Source organism: Amphiprion ocellaris, chromosome 4, assembly GCF_022539595.1.
Source record: "Amphiprion ocellaris isolate individual 3 ecotype Okinawa chromosome 4, ASM2253959v1, whole genome shotgun sequence".
Lineage (NCBI taxonomy): Eukaryota > Metazoa > Chordata > Actinopteri > Pomacentridae > Amphiprion > Amphiprion ocellaris.
Window position 1 is genome coordinate 29,845,224 of NC_072769.1, and position 18,268 is coordinate 29,863,491.

The 18,268-nt window shown below is 39.2% G+C and overlaps 2 protein-coding genes across 4 annotated transcripts; both read right to left on the minus strand.

Moving 5' to 3' along the window:
• Positions 1–269: 269 nt before the first annotated feature.
• On the minus strand, positions 270–5,958 carry rps15a (ribosomal protein S15a). The gene is made up of 5 exons (XM_023289428.3): positions 5,929–5,958; positions 4,942–5,079; positions 4,333–4,412; positions 3,886–3,971; positions 270–402 (listed from the first exon to the last, which is right to left on the minus strand). Exons 2-5 carry the CDS (start codon positions 5,072–5,074, stop codon positions 309–311), a joined length of 393 nt encoding a protein of 130 aa, XP_023145196.1. The 5' UTR covers positions 5,075–5,079; positions 5,929–5,958; the 3' UTR covers positions 270–308.
• A 2,852-nt stretch (positions 5,959–8,810) lies between these two features.
• notum2 (notum pectinacetylesterase 2) lies at positions 8,811–17,645 on the minus strand. Of its 3 annotated transcripts, none has more exons than XM_035956898.2 (13): positions 17,557–17,645; positions 15,726–15,796; positions 15,305–15,620; positions 15,104–15,156; positions 14,462–14,557; positions 14,287–14,347; positions 13,792–13,904; positions 13,572–13,674; positions 13,017–13,205; positions 12,796–12,896; positions 10,852–10,999; positions 10,712–10,759; positions 8,811–10,195 (listed from the first exon to the last, which is right to left on the minus strand). In XM_035956898.2, the coding sequence occupies exons 3-13, from the start codon at positions 15,616–15,618 to the stop codon at positions 9,892–9,894; spliced, it is 1,530 nt and encodes a 509-aa protein (XP_035812791.2). In that variant the 5' UTR covers positions 15,619–15,620; positions 15,726–15,796; positions 17,557–17,645; the 3' UTR covers positions 8,811–9,891. The 3 variants fall into 3 exon arrangements, with proteins under 3 accessions (XP_035812791.2, XP_023145204.2, XP_054866260.1); XM_023289436.3 differs by having other exon boundaries at positions 15,726–15,793; positions 17,557–17,643; XM_055010285.1 differs by lacking the exon at positions 17,557–17,645 and adding an exon at positions 16,678–16,761.
• Positions 17,646–18,268: the final 623 nt, after the last annotated feature.

Consider the following 18,268-nt stretch of genomic DNA (forward strand, 5'->3'; position numbering starts at 1 on the left):
TTGTTTCTGGTCCCAAACCTCTAAACTTTGCATGTATATTTGGACTCAGTTTTTTTTGTTTCTTTGGAAACTTAATGGTGATGATCTGTCCTTTAATACTAGATCTAAATCTGCAAGTTCTGGTGTGGATATTGTTTTTATTTGTGCCTGTATTTAATGTATTTTTCATCATCTTACCTTTTGGGGATCTACGTATAGTGGTTTTGCAAATGACACCTGTGATTTATGGTCATTTCTTTGTTTGAAATAAGTCACAGCAGACCGTCAGCTTTCACTTGGTTGTTTTTTTATTTGCAGTTCTTTACATTTTAGAAAAAGAATCCAAGGATTTTGCCTCCTGTGTGTTTCCGTCTGGCCTCTTCGTGGTCCATGATGCCAGCTGAGGTGGTCAGCACAATGTATCTGTGGAAACAAAAGTTCAAATGTTATCTTAAGTGACAGCTAAATCCAAGTGTGCAAGGTGGCATTGAGACAGGCGATGCTTAAATAACTGTCACATAAATCATAATTATGACATGAAACTGATTCAAACTATGGTATTAAGCATTCATCAACTATAGACACAAAAACATATGAAGCAATGTCAGTATGGAAAAAATAAATTATCTGTTAAGCGTAGACACCCACACCACACTACACAGTGAAAGACACTAAAACATCTTCACAGCCAGCCATTATGAACCCTGGACCATTTAAGAAAAATAAACGGTTGTGACAACCTATTTTACACCACGTCAGTTACTATATGAAGCCAATTTCAGGCGTAGAAGAGGAGGCTTAACATGTCACCTGTCTGCAGGTTAAAATGAACAGCGTACTCCACGTGTGACTACATTTAGCACACCAAGACTCCAACTATAAATCTAACATATCTGCAGACGCTCAATGTGGTTGATAAAATGGTGCACACATTAGATTTTTTTTTTTTACAATATGTTCACAACACCCATATCAAAATAGCCAGCCATAAAATGGTGTAACTCTAGATATAAAGCAACATGCTCCACAAAATCAACTACAAGAGATTAAGTAACATTTTTGGCAGTCTCTTGGTTTGCTCCTTTGTGTTGCTATATCATCCGTGTACTCGCGTCTTAATTCCAGTTTTAAATGTCATTAATCCATTCAGACTGAACACCTTAAATATATGCATGTGTACCCCGTTAAAAACCAGTTGCAACGCAAGTGCATTTTAAATGTTTTCAAGACAAATGACAGACGAAATGTAGCATTACGGAAGCTGAAATGCATCAAGTAAAACATTTTTTCAGTACTCTTACACTGAAAAAAGTATTTTGGCTTCAGACAGTGGCTGAAGACCTGGGGGAGGGGAATTACATTTAGTCCAGCAGTTATTGAGACAAAAACAACAACAATGACTTATAAGATTCAAGGCGCGTGTCCACTAGATGTGATTTTCCCGCACGGCAACGCACTGCATCTGAAAATCACACGGACGGCGGGCGGTCACTAGCAGACCACAACATTGTCACATGACAGCGCTTGAGCAGGCCGCTACATGGTCACGTGACCGAGCTTTCAGCTTGACGGTCGGCAGATGAGTCGGATAAACACAGCGGCTCGGCCGCAAACTTTCCCTTTTATTTTGAAAACTCTTCAGTGAAAAGTATTTCTGAAAGCATTTGAGGCGAGAAACCGTGCAGCAGCTGAATCTGTCCTGGTTTTAGGTCACCGACGGCTAGTTTAGATGTTTGAGGACAGTTTCACGATGCGTGGAATCCCCGCACGCCGCATGCAATTTGCATAAAGTAGAAGTCGAGTCCACTTTATGCAAATGAGCAGCGGCCCAGTCCAGGTAAACACACCAGATCGCAGCTGGAAACACACCACATGTGGCATGCTGGTCCGGTTGCAGTGTGTTTCCTGCTGTCGAGCGCTGTCACATGACAATATTGTGGTCTGCTAGTGACTGCCCACCATCCGTGCAATTTTCAGATGCGGTGCGTTGCCGTGCGGGAAAATCGCATCTAGTGGGCACACACCTTCAGATCCAGACTTCAACCTGCTGTCCAAGACTCAGCAGCCAAGAGACATGTTCCAGAAGTGCTGTGCATGTTGCACCCAGTCCAAACGGATAACTAGCACTATATCAAAAGCTAATTTTTGGCAGTGAATTCATATTCAGCACCAGTTGTCTGTTTCTGCTTAATATAAAACGCAAAGCAACAATTTCAAACAGAAGAATACTTGATGGTTGCATGTAGATCTATGTGGATGTGCATCTTGAAATTACATATTTGGTAGCACTGACAACCACTGAGAACTTAACTATGATGCTAAAGCAGAGAAAAATTATTAATCAAACAATTCTACCTAGCTCCTAAAGCTCTATTTCACACTCTTCCACAAGAAAACAAGTTTAAACAGCGAGGAGTGTTACACTGATTAAAAACAGACTAGAACAAAGGAAAAATCAATTCACTGTCATTTGTTAAACCAATGTGACAGACAAATAGATAAGTGTGGGGATATGAACAAATCCTGATAATTTCTCCACTATTATTAGGCACTTATGCTCATACTTCAGGCAATCCCACAACTAAAATACAAGACCAAGCATACAATCAAGATTTGATACTTCATCATTTTAGCCTCCTTAGATCAGTGGCATAAGCAACTCAAGTCATTCGAGCCAAACAAATGAACAGAAAATACGCAATGCAATAAAGCTATTACAAACAGTTCTCAGCTCTTCACTGGTGGCAAGGCTTTCAGGTTTTTAAGGTTTTATCTGACATTATTCTTCATCTTAAGAGCAGTTAATTGTATCCGTCCACAGTGACGGGAGAAGCCTGCATCAGGTTTTATCCTGTCACTTTATTAGTTCAACAGATAGAGTGATGGACGCAGGTCAGGCGCTGCCCAGCTCTGGTGTCGCCATCAAGAATTTAATTAAATTTAACGGTTCCACTGAAATTTAATTTTACTCAAAAATTTAAAAAAAAAACAGTCATTGAAGCAAGAGACAGAAAGAGTTGCTGCACATATGAATGATCAAGAGGAAGGAAGCATATGAATAGACAGCAGTGGCATTGTAATTTTACTTTTATCTGGTAATTAGATCCAAGTCATTTTCAAATCAAAATTGCAATTTGACAATGTAATTACCAACTCACAAAGACTTCAATTTACAATATAAGAAACGCTGCACGTCTGACCCAGAGTTTAATCTGTTGTATCAAGAGTTTTACAAATTGATGCAGTCCTTGTGTGAACGTTGCGGTTTTAATACTGCATGTGGTAATGCTCCATCAGATGTTTTAAATCTATCTACTGAAGCTTGACTTTGAAGATTATATTACATCCATTGAATCTATCAGAAATTTGCAATTTTATATTTTCCCAACATTGTTGTGTTCAAAAGGGAATGTAGCGGAATTCTTGATTTGCTGTTCTAGAGCAGCATCGGTGTACAGTTTCTGAAAAATTATCCAGGTCCAGCTTATTTCAACTGATTGGCCTCATCACACAACAAATGATCAATATAATCAATAACTGATTAAAGGATACATTAATTGTGGTACAGGAACACAAAAAAATCTTGTGCCTTTTGACTCAAGTATTCAACAATAACACCAATAATTCGGTTGTAGAAAATAACTCTACACTCAAAATTAAGGCACATAAATGACACATTTACACTCTGAGCCGTAATTCAACAATAGCTATGAATCTCTTAATTGAACCACCAACCAAGCACACCACTTTCTTTGAACAATCTTTGAGACACTTCAGACTGTTGCAGTAACTCTCACTTAACCATCAGAGAGGTTTACTATTACAACCGTCTAATCTCTACTGCCTTGAAGGCATATTACTGTAATGATTCAGTTTAAAGATTTAGCCTGTGAATGTGATTCTCACCCGAACTGTCTTGAGGGCAGCAGGTTGTTCTGCCACTTCTCCAGGTCCTTGAGCTGGAGATCAAAACGTGGACTGATCACGCCACACTGAAAGCAGAAAAACAATGGTTGACACTCCACGCTCACACAAGGCCACATGTTAACACAAACCACTTGTTACCTTTGTTGCATTAACAACTTCCCAAACAGATAAAAACAAGACCAAGTGTACCCCATTCTTCAGACCAAAAACAAAAGTTGTCAATTAGAAAACAATTCATGTCTACAGTCATTTGAAAGTGTTTTCCAAACCTAAGGGAACCCTGGGCAACAGATGCAACTAAAGATTTAAAAAAACAGTTTTTGACTGATCTCATGTTAATAAGAACAGCTGGCTTAACCAAAGTTTGCATTTGAAAACATCCTGAAAGCAGGAATACAGTGGTAGCTGTCATTAGATCAAACTTACCTTGTTCAGCCTGCCTGTGAGATTGACAACAATTTTTCCGGCTCTGTGGTCGTCAATGATCTCAAACTCACCAATGTAACCTGGAGGGACAAATGACAAAGAATGACTTTAATGTGTAAGGGATAACAGAGGACTTCGTATGTTACCTTTTTAGAGTCAACGACCCTGTTAGTCACTCAATGCATTTGTGTATCATCAGAATCTGTACTTAAATTATGGTTTACTTTAAACATGCTTCAACACATATCTATACCTGAACATAGTAGCTAAACTCATTTTTCTTTGACTTGTTGCCATTGTTTTTAATGCATGTGATTTTTTTGACAAGAGAAAAAAAACTGTCGAATTCCATGTATATATACGAGCACAGCTTATTCCCTCAATACCCAGTGGCCATTACCACTACTTTAAAGAACCTAACATAAGCCAACATCATGACTATACTTTCACAAACTACACTCTTTTCTACATCTCCTGCAAATAGCTCTGCTCAGACACATACAATAGATTGAACAGCTCGAGTACATCTGTCGTTGCATTGCCCAATCATCAACTTTTTATTACATGATATCAATTCAACACACACCCGGTTAACAAAAAGCCACTCACCGTGCTTCATCATGACGGTTAGGAAGCGCACAATCACCTTGGAGCAGGGCCTGATGAGGACCTGGCGTTTCCCACGCTTCTCAGCATTGTTGATGCTCTTGAGAGCATCCGCGAGAACGTTCATGCGCACCATGATGCCTGCAGACACATCCAAAGAAAAAGATGCCAAAGTTTCAGAAATACCTATGCAGACTTAATTGGAAGACATAATATTCTCACTCTGCGAGTCACGAGTCAATGTCTAACAAGTAATGTCAATTTTTCTGATGACTTGAAAGTTATTTCTCCATTTACTAGAAACACACTGACAGGAAAATAAATGTAAACATCAATAAGTTGTACCTATAAAAGTACCCAACCTGCGAAAGAGAACGTACAACTAGCAAAGCCTATCTAGCATCGAGTCACGACATTGCCGTTCTCACTCAGATGTTCTTACTACCCAGCTAAAACTAGCACATCAACGTTAGTAAAACACTTTCATGCACAAGCCACATTTTATTCGCTCCTTTTATTTCAGCTACACCGAGTAAGTGAAACGCAGCCTCCCAGCAAAGCATGGTCTTCACCAGCACTCAGAATAGCAGGCTAGCTTAGCTAACCACAATGGCAAAGCAGTACATCTCCTAACAGTTACAGGTGTAATTACTAGCACCATGTCGACCAAGCACAATAAGCGTCCCCAACGGACATCGAAGGAAAGCTTACGTGTTTTTAATTTCATATTAGAACGGACTTTAGCGGTAGCAAAGCTAACAGTTATCAAGGCGCCTTGAACGCACCGATTCCCAGGGCCGGCCAGAGGAGCTGCTAGCTGGACTTTGTGAGCCAAATGTGTTAAAATCCGTTAACAAATGTATTCAATTCTCATCTGAAATCATTACTATGTATCTTCGCTTTAAAATGGGGCCATAAATAGAATAATTAATATACAGATGCTTTAGATACTTAAAAGATTGAAGGTGACAGTAGAAAAAGACATCTTACCGGTTCTGCAATATGGCGGAAAGAGGAAGTAGGAAAAAACTGCAGTGCATTATGGGAAGTAATCCGAGACGTTTTCCAAACAAGATGTCTCACTCCGCCTCGAAAAGCCTCTCTGATATGAACACTTTCGTTTATGAAACAACATTTAAATTGCATTTAAACGTATAAGACAGGTTCTATCACGCATCATGAAATACATGTATGGTCTAACTTAGTAGCTAAAAGAAAGCAAGTTGTGAATTGCATTGTCAGATGAGCCTAAATTTGAAACACTGTAGGATCTTGTCAAATTTAGAGCAGCGCCAACCAGTGCTGGAGATGAATAATTGCATCAGAATCAGAAGGTTTTCACAAACAAGGAAACTAACAAATGAGAAGTGTTGCCAGTCGTAGTTAAAAAAAAAAAAAAAAAAAACTAAGTGTAACAAGATAATCAAGATCTGTTTCATTGCCAATAAATAGTATATTATACAGGTTTTCTCGTAAGAGAACTACTGTTTAGTGTTTTAGTGTCTAACATCATACACAGACAAGCAGAAAATTGAAAGAAAAAAAGATTCCAAAAAGTGTTGAATAAAAAGTGTGTAGCAAATCATAGCATAATAAAGTGATCAGAGTCAAAAATCAAATCAAAATATACTTTATTAATCCCGAAGGAAACTGAGGTAGGTCCAACAGTGCATTATACTACAAACATAATATATATTAAAATTAAAATAAAACAATAAAGTGTTAAAAAATATTTACAATATTTCAGTGAGACAGCTGTTTAAATCGTGCAGGAATGTGCAAAAATCTTTGCCTGTGAATATTCAAAATTTCACAGCATGCAGTGTAAGCACTTTTAAATGTGTGAATGAATTATACAACATAATACAAATTAAAAGCTGTGCGAGGAAGAAGGGGCATGCATCTATATCTAATAATAATTCTTATGATTCTACCTTAATTTATTTTGCACAGTTCATACAGGAAGTTCTTTACATTAGTCAAAATAGTATATATAGTATATATAAAGTATAAAGTATATCGTACTTTGATTCTTCTTTTTATTTTTTAAGAGTATTTTTTATCTATTTTTATTATTTGCACTGCTGCTAATTGTCATGTTCTTCAGACAAATTTTGTTGTACTTTTGAACAATGACAATAAAGTCTCTTTAATCTTTAATCTTTAATAGAAGAATTTTAACTATGGATTATAAAAATAATCAAATTTAAAAGCCATGGGAGGAGGGAGGGGCATGCATCCATATCTAATAATAATGATGATTCTAGCTTCATGTTGCACAGTTCATACAGCAAGTTATTTACATTAGTCAAAATAGGAGAAAACAATTAAAGATTAAAAGGAAAACTTAATGGCAAGATATATGACAATAAAATACAAAAGTCAATAATAAAAGTTCCCTGTGGAATAGTTAAGAGACCAGAGTCAGAGGATCATAGTGATCTAGAAGAGGCATACCCAACCGGCATTTCAAGATAAGATAAGATAGAACTTCCTTAATCTCAAAGGAAATTCTTTGGTCAGATATTACCTTCATTTTTTTTTTTTTTTTTTTTTTTTTTAAAAACTGTATATTTCATAAACCCTCATCAGTACCCTTTAACATCTGACTTTTTAATTTGAAAGTGTAGCAAGTGCAGTAACTTCACAGAATCATGTTTCTTTTTGTAAATAACTTTTTTTATGGGCTATTGAAGTGAGACATTTAAAAAAAAAATCAGTTTACAATAGCGCTGCTGGATGTACACTCATTGTGAAAATGAACCCAAACATGCAGATGATTTGCCAATCAATATGTATATGAGACTGAGACAGAAAAAAGTAAGTCTGGTAAGCTCCTTTGACATGCGGCGGTGTGTTTATCTTAAAAAGTCAGCATATTTCAGAGTACCTTGTAAGCCGTTTCAAACATTTGAGAATATGTTTGTGTAGATTCTCAGTCATCGTAATCATAGTGCTTCAGTCGAAATCAACTGGACTTCTCTCGTAGGTTCTTGAAGACGTTTCACCTCTCATCCAAGAAGCTTCTTCAGTTCTCACTGACTAATACCAGAATATAGTCACTCCAGCTCACATGGCTAATGGTCCATTAACGACCAGGACTCACATGCCTTAAGGTGTGAATTATTGTGAAATCCGGTGGTCTACCAACAACGACAGCAATCAGATGATAGGGCATGCCAGTTTATACAACAAAAGATGTGAATCTACCAAGTCAGGGGTGACTCAAGATGTTAGCGATGGCAAAACTTTCTGGGGAGAGACCTTGTCACTGCACTATAGGTGTTTGATAAGTGGTGTTGCAAACCCCCTCCACTGTCATCCAATGATGAAATTCAGAACCTAAACCTCCATAATGACACACATGGTAAAATGAGATGGAAATAACCAGCTGAAGACAGTATGAGCACAAGCAGAAACAACATTAACTGTATGAGACAGAAAGACAAAAATAGACAAAAACACAGAGTGACCATAATGGCAAAATGGCAGAAGAGATGAGACACAAAATCACTAAATAGAAAGAAAAAAAGAAATCCAAAATGACAAGAAACTGGCACAAAATGATCCAAGTCACCAAAAAGCAGCCATAACATGAAGCAAAATGACCAAACAAAATACACGAAATAGCAAAAAAGGGACAAAATACAACAATAAAGAGATGTGAAATGACCAAAAGGGGGCATAAACTTAACAATACTCCTACAGTTTCATGCAGCTGTACTAACCAGTTAGAACTATTAAGAACTAGTTATTAATAGGGTTATAGTAACCCTATATTGTTTTTTCCCTCTGATTTTTAAAATGAAATCTAAGCTATTTTCATTCTCCATGTTCTGCAAATGTCAGTAGCATGAACAGAATCCACACAGTCAGAGCTAATTCATATTTTTATTCTCCTGTTTTAGCATGTGCAAGAGCTCAGTTATCACAGTACCTAAATGAAAATAAAACATACAGTAACATCTGTATCCGCCTTGCAAAATTAGCATGCATTATGAAAGAGCATGTGTTTGACAACATGGAAGGGCTGCAAAACAAATAATTTGTGTTTTGTCAATAGATTATCTCAACTGAGCAGTGAATAACCACAATGTTCTTCTCTTTATTTTGAAGACTTCACATTTCAACATTTCAAATATGTACTCTGGATTTTTTTTGTCATAGGTTACTGACTACAAATGAGAGCAAATTATTATTATTGTAGTAAGAAATATATCAATAACTATATATATATATGTGTGTGTGTGTGTGTGTGTGTGTGTGTGTGTGTGTGTGTGTGTGTGTACATATAGCATGGCATCGGGTAAAAAACTGAGTCATTTTGAGTGGAATTGTTTAGTTTTTTCCTCCAATCAGCCAAACAACTGACTTTTTTGTGAATCAATATATCGAAAATTTGGCACATTTAAAATATAGCCCATAAATAATATAGGATGGCTGTTTGATAGAACATAAATAAAATTAAATTCAAAGCCAATTTAAATGCAAAAAAAACTATGATGTGCAAATGTGTATTTTTCTCGGCTAAGCAAAATGTTTGTGCTTTAAATAGTTTGTGGAGCCTCTGTTCTTTAAAACTCTACTACAGTGCTCTGATGTTAAATGTTCCTATAGAGGATGGAAATGTGTTGTAAGAGGTTATGTGCAGCCATCTGCTAAAACTCAAAGCTCTTTGACCGGTACAGTTCAAATTACTTTGGTTTAGACCTAAAGCTCTTGCCTCTGATGTCCAGTAGAGGACCCGCTAAACCACTCAAACCTAGACGCAGCAACACAAACACCAGCCATAAATTTAACAGATACGTTGAGCATAATGGAATGCTGAGCAGCACGAGACACAGTAACCAGATTTTTGCAGGATTTCTATGGTTACATGAAATATTCAACAAATTGTTTTCATCTACTAAGCCTTTGTTTGGCTATCCTATAAGATTCCCTCCAGTTTCACACTTAGCCACCATTGCTAACCATGCTGGCCAGAGAATCTGCGCCTCCCTGGGGATCGAGGCCCAGCTTCTGGAGGTCAAGGCCCATGGCTACCAGCATCTGGAGCAGGGTAAGCTCCTGCTGTGTGGCCTGATCCACCAAGGGTGGGCAGGTGGGGTTGCACTGGGGCGACAGGCAGGTGTCCACCAGGTGGAAAGGACAACCTTTGGCAGGAGTCCGGTTGTTGCGCGTTGCCTCCAGACTCCTGTCCCAGCATTGCAGGGCTCGTGATAGGGAGGTGCCTCTAACTTGGAAAGTTATCCAATTACTAGAAGAGGAGTAAGATGGAAAGGATATCATTTAGAAAGAAGAATGAGGCAATTGGGGAAAGAAAATAAAAGTGAATGGGAAGGCTGGCAGAAGTTAGGAATGGGTAAGACATTAGAGTTAGCAACTGAGGACTAGGAAGGTGTAAACATTAATGTCAAATTAAGCTCAGTTTTGGCTCACTATCTTGGTGCAGCCACTGTTACATTATAGAACTGCAACTACAAAATTACATACAATGACCTTGGACCTTCAGCTCTTCCCATAAGACTCATCATCCTCAATAAATAACTCAGCCTGACTATTTAAACCAAGCTAAGTCTGCACTGACCCATCAATGTCCAAGTGTGCAGCAAAAGAATGAGTTTGTTCTAGGGGTACCAAGAGGTTTGGGGGAAAATGTGGCATGGTATTTGGTGACATGAAGAATGCAGCATGATTAACAAGCAAACAGAAACAGCATCGAGGCAGGTGTAAAAACGTGTTCACACCACCAGAATCAGATATCCCCTTTTACCTTTTGGTAATTGCAGTGTGGGAGATGCAGGATGCAGCAAAGACACCCCTGAAAGACACATTGGCAGCAGTGATCAGTCATCGCTGGTAGATGGATCTAGTGGTAGTTATTTGGACAACAAAATGGCGTGGAGGACTCACGTGACATCTCTCAGTGAGTTTTTGAACTCCAAGCCCAGGTTCTGGAGGTACTGCCACTGTTCCTCCGACATACTCTGTCCTCCCATGTAGATGTTCTCCCCTCTCAGCTGCTCCTCGTCATACAGCCACTGCACAACGAACAGGGGCGCTGCAGGGAAAACAAAGATTTAAAGATGCTCTGATCAGTATAGTCAATCAGTGGGTCTGATAACTGTGTGTAACATGAAGGCAGTCGCTCATATTCAAAAAGAGAGTCAATCTTCTACTCTAAACGGTAACCAAAGCACAGCATTTAGTGAGTCAACTGTTTTCCTTGTGGGCTGGTGGGAAGAAAAATGGAGTGAATGAAGGGGCCATATTGTATTTGCATTCATCAGGTGCAGTGTGCAAATGAAGTCATGGCTTTTGGGGGAGCTCACTGACTTTTTATCACTTTTTTTTCCTGAGACCACCAATACAACCTCTATAAAGCACTCAGTGTAGCTTTTTTTTTTTTTTTTAACATTATTCAGGTCAGTGTGGTAGAAGACAGCTAGAAAGATGGTTCTGGTTATTCTTCAGAACTGATTGGCTTAGATTCTTCTGGTGAATCCAGAATTTGCACGTAAGCTGCCTCTTCTATTTAATGTGTGATGCTGACAACAAAGCAGAGAAATAAATAAGAGCAAATTGGTACACAGCCTCCGGGTACTCCGGCTTCCTCCCACAGTCCAAAAAATATGCTGAGGTTAACTGATCATTCTAAATTGCCCGTAGGTGTGAATGTGTGAGTGCTTGTTTGTCTATATATGTAGCCCTGCGACAGACTGGTGACCTGTCTAGGGTGTCCCCTGCCTTCGCCCGAGTCAGCTGGGATAGACTCCAGCCCCCCCGCGACCCTAGTGAGGATTAAGCGGTGTATAGATAATGGATGGATGGATGGATGGTACACAGCCTGAATCAGAGGGTTTGATCAGAATCAATCAACAAAGTTTCTTTTTTCTTCTGATCTTTGCACTAAAATGAGTGAAGCTTATGGCATTGCATCGCCACTCTTTGATGACCATGGCAAGGGTATGATGCATGCTGGTATCTTTATTAAAGTAAATTAGTGATGAATCAGCCTCTTGCCGGAATAATACATCAGCAATAGCCTGGTCTATGCATGATCTAGGACTTTTGATGTTTGAGTTACCTCTCAAAATTTGACAAATCAATCAGGTGAGCCCATGATGCTCTGACTTCCTGATGGTCTGCCTTGAAATATGAGTTCAATTAAATGTTAGAATTGCTCTGTGTCTGCTAAATATGTAAACTATTTGTTAACACATTCACCAGGACAATTATATAGGATGATAAGTCCGTTTACAGCTTGTTGTGTTGTTCTTGTTTGACAAAAAAAAGTCTACTTTATTTGTAGAAAAATTAGAACATTTTCAAACTGAATGTTTTGTTTTCTTTACCGTTTTAATTCGTACTAACATTAGGAGCAGCCAAAGTCAGAAACTACCTAATCACATATATATGGGCCCAGAAGACTGTGTGTAGGGCTATCACAGTGGTCAGGATCAACAGAATATTAGCTGTGTAGTCCAGTTTGGGAAAACTATTTTGAATTTTAGTTAACCAACAGTAGTTTTTAATTTACTTAGTGCTGGCCTTTTAATGCCCAGAATGACAGCTGCCATGTAAGGCAATGACAAAGGTTCTCCATCTCTTTCTGTCTCCAGAGAAATTTTTACATTCGATATAGCTTTTATAGATGAGTTTGGGACCCAAGAGATGCATGTTTTAATCATGCCTCTGAGGTTAAAGCATGGAAATCCATCTGTTCACTTTGACCTTCTGAGAAAATGAAACTCATGACTCTCTTATTTCAGTGCACATTATTTTGAACAGCACCAGTTAGCTATAAGGCTTGCTATTCAAACAACATGATAAACAACAGAAACAGTCAGCACTCACAGGTCAGTGTAGAGTATAGTTTGTGACCAAAGAAGCACTGCCATTCCTCCCCTCTCTTATAGAGCTGGCGACATCTATCAGGGACAACCCCATTCCACAGCCTAAGAAAACAGTTTATAAATAAAAGAAATATCAATTTAGAAATCAATATGGAACACTTAATCTCAGATTTTACATCTGGCCTATCAAAGTGACATAAAATTTCAGAAAAAATACTTTACCTGAGTCCTATCTTGATTGGATGTTCAAGTGAGCAGGAAACTGTCTCTGGGCAGTTCACTGGCCCCTGCAGCTTGCTCTCCAGAAACCAACCAGAGTCCACCAGACCTCGAACCTGAGCCTCAGCACCAAGCTGCTCCAGCTGGCTGGCCACCCTCTCAATGTTTAACAAAACACCTATTCCACCAGCACTACAGGGGAGCCAAAAATCACTAAATAGTTTGGCTTTGAGACAAGATTTTTGTGAGAGTAACAAAATCACAACACATGCCAGCTAGAAGCAGGGAAGTGAACATATAGCAGCTTCACATTTAGACAGTGGATCCTGTTTTAGGGCTTGGGGATGTCCCAACAACCATGTTGCTAACCTTGGAGGAATGTTCACCATTATAGGGCACTTTAATAAACAATATGTCACTGATCACAGTTGACTGGAAGCATCTTTATTGTTGACTAGAGGATGAAACCAAAATAAGGCTTCTCCTGTATAATGTTAGGCATGGAGATGGTCCGCAGCGTACAGCAGAAAGAGGCTGTCGTTCATAAAACAAACTCACCTTGTGCCAGACAGCATGACAACCTTGGCCTGCTTGATTCCTTTAGGGATGAGATCTTTGATGACCTCACGGATTATCAGGGACCCCATGAAGGTATACTCGGCTGATATCACAAACATGTGTCAAACGATTTAGATCTTTAGATTAGAGTATGCATGTGCAACCACAGGAGGCACAGATCTGAGAAAAAATACTGAAGGACATGAAGAAATTTACTTACTAGCATTTGTATTTCGATCTCTTTCTTTCTCTCTGCCTTGTCGTGGCTTTGGAGGAGGGGTTGGGGCAGGTCCAATGCCACTCCATACATCGCTGGAACAATATGGGATGAACCTGCAGTAAAGGAGAGAATCACATTTGTTAGACTAAAGCTGGAGGTCTTGAAGTCAAATTCTTACCTCCTCGATTGAAATTAACTCAGGCTGCAGGTAGCTTCTTCTACTACAAACTGGCAAAACACTTCTTTCATTACAGCATATTGTGTTTCGGAATCTTACAGTGTAAGTACAAAGTAAAAAAATCACCTGCTGCAGCTTTAAGTTTAAAAAAATGACTGTAAGCACAAACAAAACTATTGTTTTAATATGTCAGCATGACATGATTGCAGGTTTCACGTTCAGTATGCAGGATGTTCAGCTCTCACACACTTAAAAATGATGCACATAACACCTTTGGTAGCCACAATAATACAATGCACAATGATGTAGGCACATACACAATGTTTGCATTATGCCAGTGTGGGTTTTCCTCCGCTTGAGAAGACAATATTCCACTTCCTGTAACAAAAGCAATCCCCCATTAGACAGATGTCCTTCTGACTCTCCCACTAAAGAAAGTAAATCTGTGGAACATGTATGACATGCATTCTAAAACATGGCCGTCTGACCTACCTCTTTTAGTTTGGGGCCACACCGATGAGCTCATTAGTCGGGGGATATTTTGGTACCTGGAATCGCAGGTCTCCTTGCTGTAGCAGCAAAAGCCACCTAAAAATAATAGAGACTAATATTAGACATTCCCATCTGAGAGAGAGGGACACCCTTGTTAGCCCATCATAGAGGACTGTGAGGAATGGAGAGGGAAGTGGATGCACCTGTATCCTACTAACAAGACTATACAGTCACTCAGAATTAGACAAAAGAGACAAGTGATTTATTTAATTTACACATTTTCAGCACCTGATTTGTGTAGCTAGTCATATGCAATACTCAAACTGACTTGATTAAATTTAGCAAAGCCAATTTGTTAGGCTCTACATCTCATTCGCCTTAGACAAGCAAAATGTTTGGGGAATCTGATGCACATGACTTCTATTCTCTCAGAATACACATTCAAAGTCAAGCTGGAAGACAATCTACATAAATTTCCCACATCCAAAGTCTATCAAACTGATAGGCAGCAACCAAAAAAGGAGAAAAACTGAAGATGACAGGACAAGATGACATCCCCATCAAAATTCCCATGGGGGCGTCACGCCAAAACAATCTGACCTTTGAGGACCAAATTAACCAGTTGGGTTTTTAAATACTCACCCTCCAGAAATAACAACCATCGGCGGCTTCCTCTGAACTCCTTTAGGTAAAACCTGTAGAACCACAAATAAACAGCAGTGAGGAGCTTGGTGAAGATAAAGCAGCCATGTATGGATCCTATCTAGCTTTTAAAAAAATCACTCTATAAATCGGTACACAGACAGCAGATGGCAAAAAAAAAAACACAATTTGAACTCTCACCCTGCTGGTGTTCCATCATTACACGTAACTTGGGTGTTCTTGAGGAAGTGGAGCCTCATGTCATCTGTCTGTTGTCCAGCTGCTCGAGCTCCTGCAGCAGAGTCCTGTCCCGATTCAGCTGAGCCTCCAGCGCCTCTGGTGCTTCCAGTGCTTCCAGGAGTAACATCAGTCACAGGGAGAGACTGGCCAACATCACGTCCTTGGTTCCCACCAGATTTCTTGGTGGTCCTGGCACCGGCTTTGGCATTGCGGTTGTTCTGACACCAGATTCCCCCGAGCAACAGCAAGAAAGCAATCTGCCCCAGTACCTTCATTTCTGTAGCACCAAAAAGAATAACAAAGCAAGAGGTTAATTTAGGGTTTATGCATATGCAAAATGTGAAAAAACCACTAATGCAAGAACCAGATCTTTTAAATTTACCTTTCTTAGAAGAATCAGCTTTGAGGATTGCTGCTGAGGCACCCCTGGGGTCAGGCAGATATCTGGTGCTGCTGAGGAGAGAGAGATAAGTTCAGAGTGCAGTGTCCAGGTGTAAGAGAGGGATGCCAGTCATGAGCAGTGATGAAGTCTTGACCAGGTTTTGATGAAGCCTACAAATCAGCGAGGAGCTTTATAGTGCCACCATATGGATCAGATTTCCTCCTGTTTTTCACTTGCAGCTCCTGCTAGACTCTGAGATAAACTGCTGACGACACGCCGCGAGGGGAGGTACTGGACGGCCAGTGGCGAGGAGAAAAGATAACACACGCATCTCTTCAACATATTTCAAGTCTGTGCACACACCCACCACCAAGCGCTTTCCCAGCTGACCACTGCTCAAGAACGAGTTCTCCTTGCCTTGCCCCCATCCTCTCTCTTCTTCTCCCTCCCACCATCCCACCTCTGATTGCCAGTTTTGTGATTTAAACGTCTACATGGTCAGCATAGCTGCTTAGTCGCTTTGCATGGTATGTGACCCTGAGGTCATTGGAGCACACACCTCAAACACTTTCTGACATGGGAATGAGTAGTACCGTAAGGAAATTTCTGTACTACTTGTAACAATAGTATAGAAATCTGGAATCATTATTTCTCTATACCAGTGATGAAGAAAACAGCACATCTTTGGCTACAGATTCCTTCTAGTGTCACTCCTTCATTCCATTACCCATTGTTATTCATAATTCTCTTAAATTTTGTTGCTTAAAACTGTCTGTCAGACCTCTTGTCTCTAACCTTTTGTTGTCTACCAGACCTCTTGACTCCATCACCATTTGTCATTAACTAGCAATTACTGACCATTATTCTTTTTGTATTTACATACTTGCCCCTCCCAACTGTCTTACTAACTGTATAAAATGTTTTACTCTGTACATGTTCTGGGTCGGCTTACCTTCACAGACTCACACTTTGTGTTGGCAAGTCCATTGTATACTGGAATACTAATAAGCACCCCACTACAGCAAACTCTTTGGGTAAATTTCCTCAACACCAGCTTTTATGTGTTAACCTATAACAAGTACAAGAAGTTGCCATTGCCTCTTTTTTAAGTGCAAAAACACATAAAATTCAATTCATCCTAACACACCTAAAATCAAATTTTCCTTGCCTTATTAAAAAATAAATATATTTGAATTAGAAAAAAATCTCTTACTGAAAAATATATTGTACAAAAGTTATCTAATGAGCATGTTCAAATTAATATAGAGTAATATAGACCTTCTACTACAATTAACATACTTTTTAAGGTAGTCTGCAGTTGATTTCAACTTTAAAATATCAGTTTCTGTTACACATCATTACTAACTTAACTGCAGGGTATGTTATTTTACAAACCAAAGTGTTACAAGATTTGTAATACTCATGCATAATCATCAAATATACAATTTTATGCAGATGATACTGTTTGTTATTGTGTTAACAGTTTAGCCTTTAAGAAATTCAGCTCCACTATCGTGCATTGAATTTGAATTTCCTAGTCTTAAACTGGTACTTAATGCAAAATACAATTTAAACCGTTCCTGCAAGAGACAGAGATTAGAACTGAAGGTGGAATGTTGAAGCAGTTCTATATTAATGTAATAGATCTGCTGCTGCATTCATTCTTAAGCTCTCAGATTCTGTTTCCATTCTACTTTGAAGCTTGTCATAGAGGATTAAAAAATTGGTCGAAAAACTTTAAAGCTTGAGTTGCAAAATACATTAGCTCACTAGTTCAGACAGGAACTATAAAGTTAAAGTTATCTGTGCAGTGTTGGTCGGAGATCTTTACCCACGGCTGTGTCCCCGTGCAGGTTCGTTTGCCTTTGGTGATGGAAGCGACAGACTATTTGAAACTGATCTATGACTGTCCCCCCTGGGATGGCTGCAGGGTGACGTACCACCGATCACTGAAGGATCACGAGCCCCAGAGCTCTAAAACTCTCATCAATGAAATGCACACCATCCCAGCGTGTCAATCACAGGCCTCTAATGATTGCTTGGAAGGCCAGAGGCTGCAGAACGTTGCAGGGGTCTGCAGGGGCTGAAAAGACAGAGCAGAGCGGCTGCTGGGCTCAGAGTGAGTTAAACACAGAAAAACAGAATAATTATATTCTAACAAAACCGAGCTGGACACACTGAAAACGGCACACAGTTAAACTCACAATATAACCCAGAGGAAAGGCAACGCAATGACTTCAATTGTAAACGCACACATATAAAACATTATAATTAGTTTAACTCTGAAATAAGTAGGGAGATGTCTGCAGTTATTCTGGTGTACAGTGGATGAACTATGTCTTTTGACAAAAGAAAATCAAGATAATACGGTATGTTGTCTGCCATAATCAACTAACCATTTGAAGAGCTTTAAACAAGACAGACATATTTTGCAAGATTTGTCTTATTGCTTTGGCATGAAAAATGGTATTTTTGTCTCATTTTCAAGTACTCCGTGCTATTTTATCTACTTTCAACTATGGCCAGAAAGAAAACAAAGCTAC

Coding starts and splice junctions, on each gene's coding strand:
- rps15a (XM_023289428.3), bottom strand. CDS start 5,074: ATGGTGCGCATGAACGTTCTCGCGGATGCTCTCAAGAGCATCAACAAT. Junction 4,413..4,941: donor AACCGTCATGATGAAGCACG/GTGAGTGGCTTT, acceptor TTGTCCCTCCAG/GTTACATTGGTGAGTTTGAG. Junction 3,972..4,332: donor TCACAGGCAGGCTGAACAAG/GTAAGTTTGATC, acceptor TTCTGCTTTCAG/TGTGGCGTGATCAGTCCACG.
- notum2 (XM_035956898.2), bottom strand. CDS start 15,618: ATGAAGGTACTGGGGCAGATTGCTTTCTTGCTGTTGCTCGGGGGAATC. Junction 13,675..13,791: donor AGATCGAAATACAAATGCTA/GTAAGTAAATTT, acceptor TTGTGATATCAG/CCGAGTATACCTTCATGGGG. Junction 12,897..13,016: donor CCAATCAAGATAGGACTCAG/GTAAAGTATTTT, acceptor CTGTTTTCTTAG/GCTGTGGAATGGGGTTGTCC.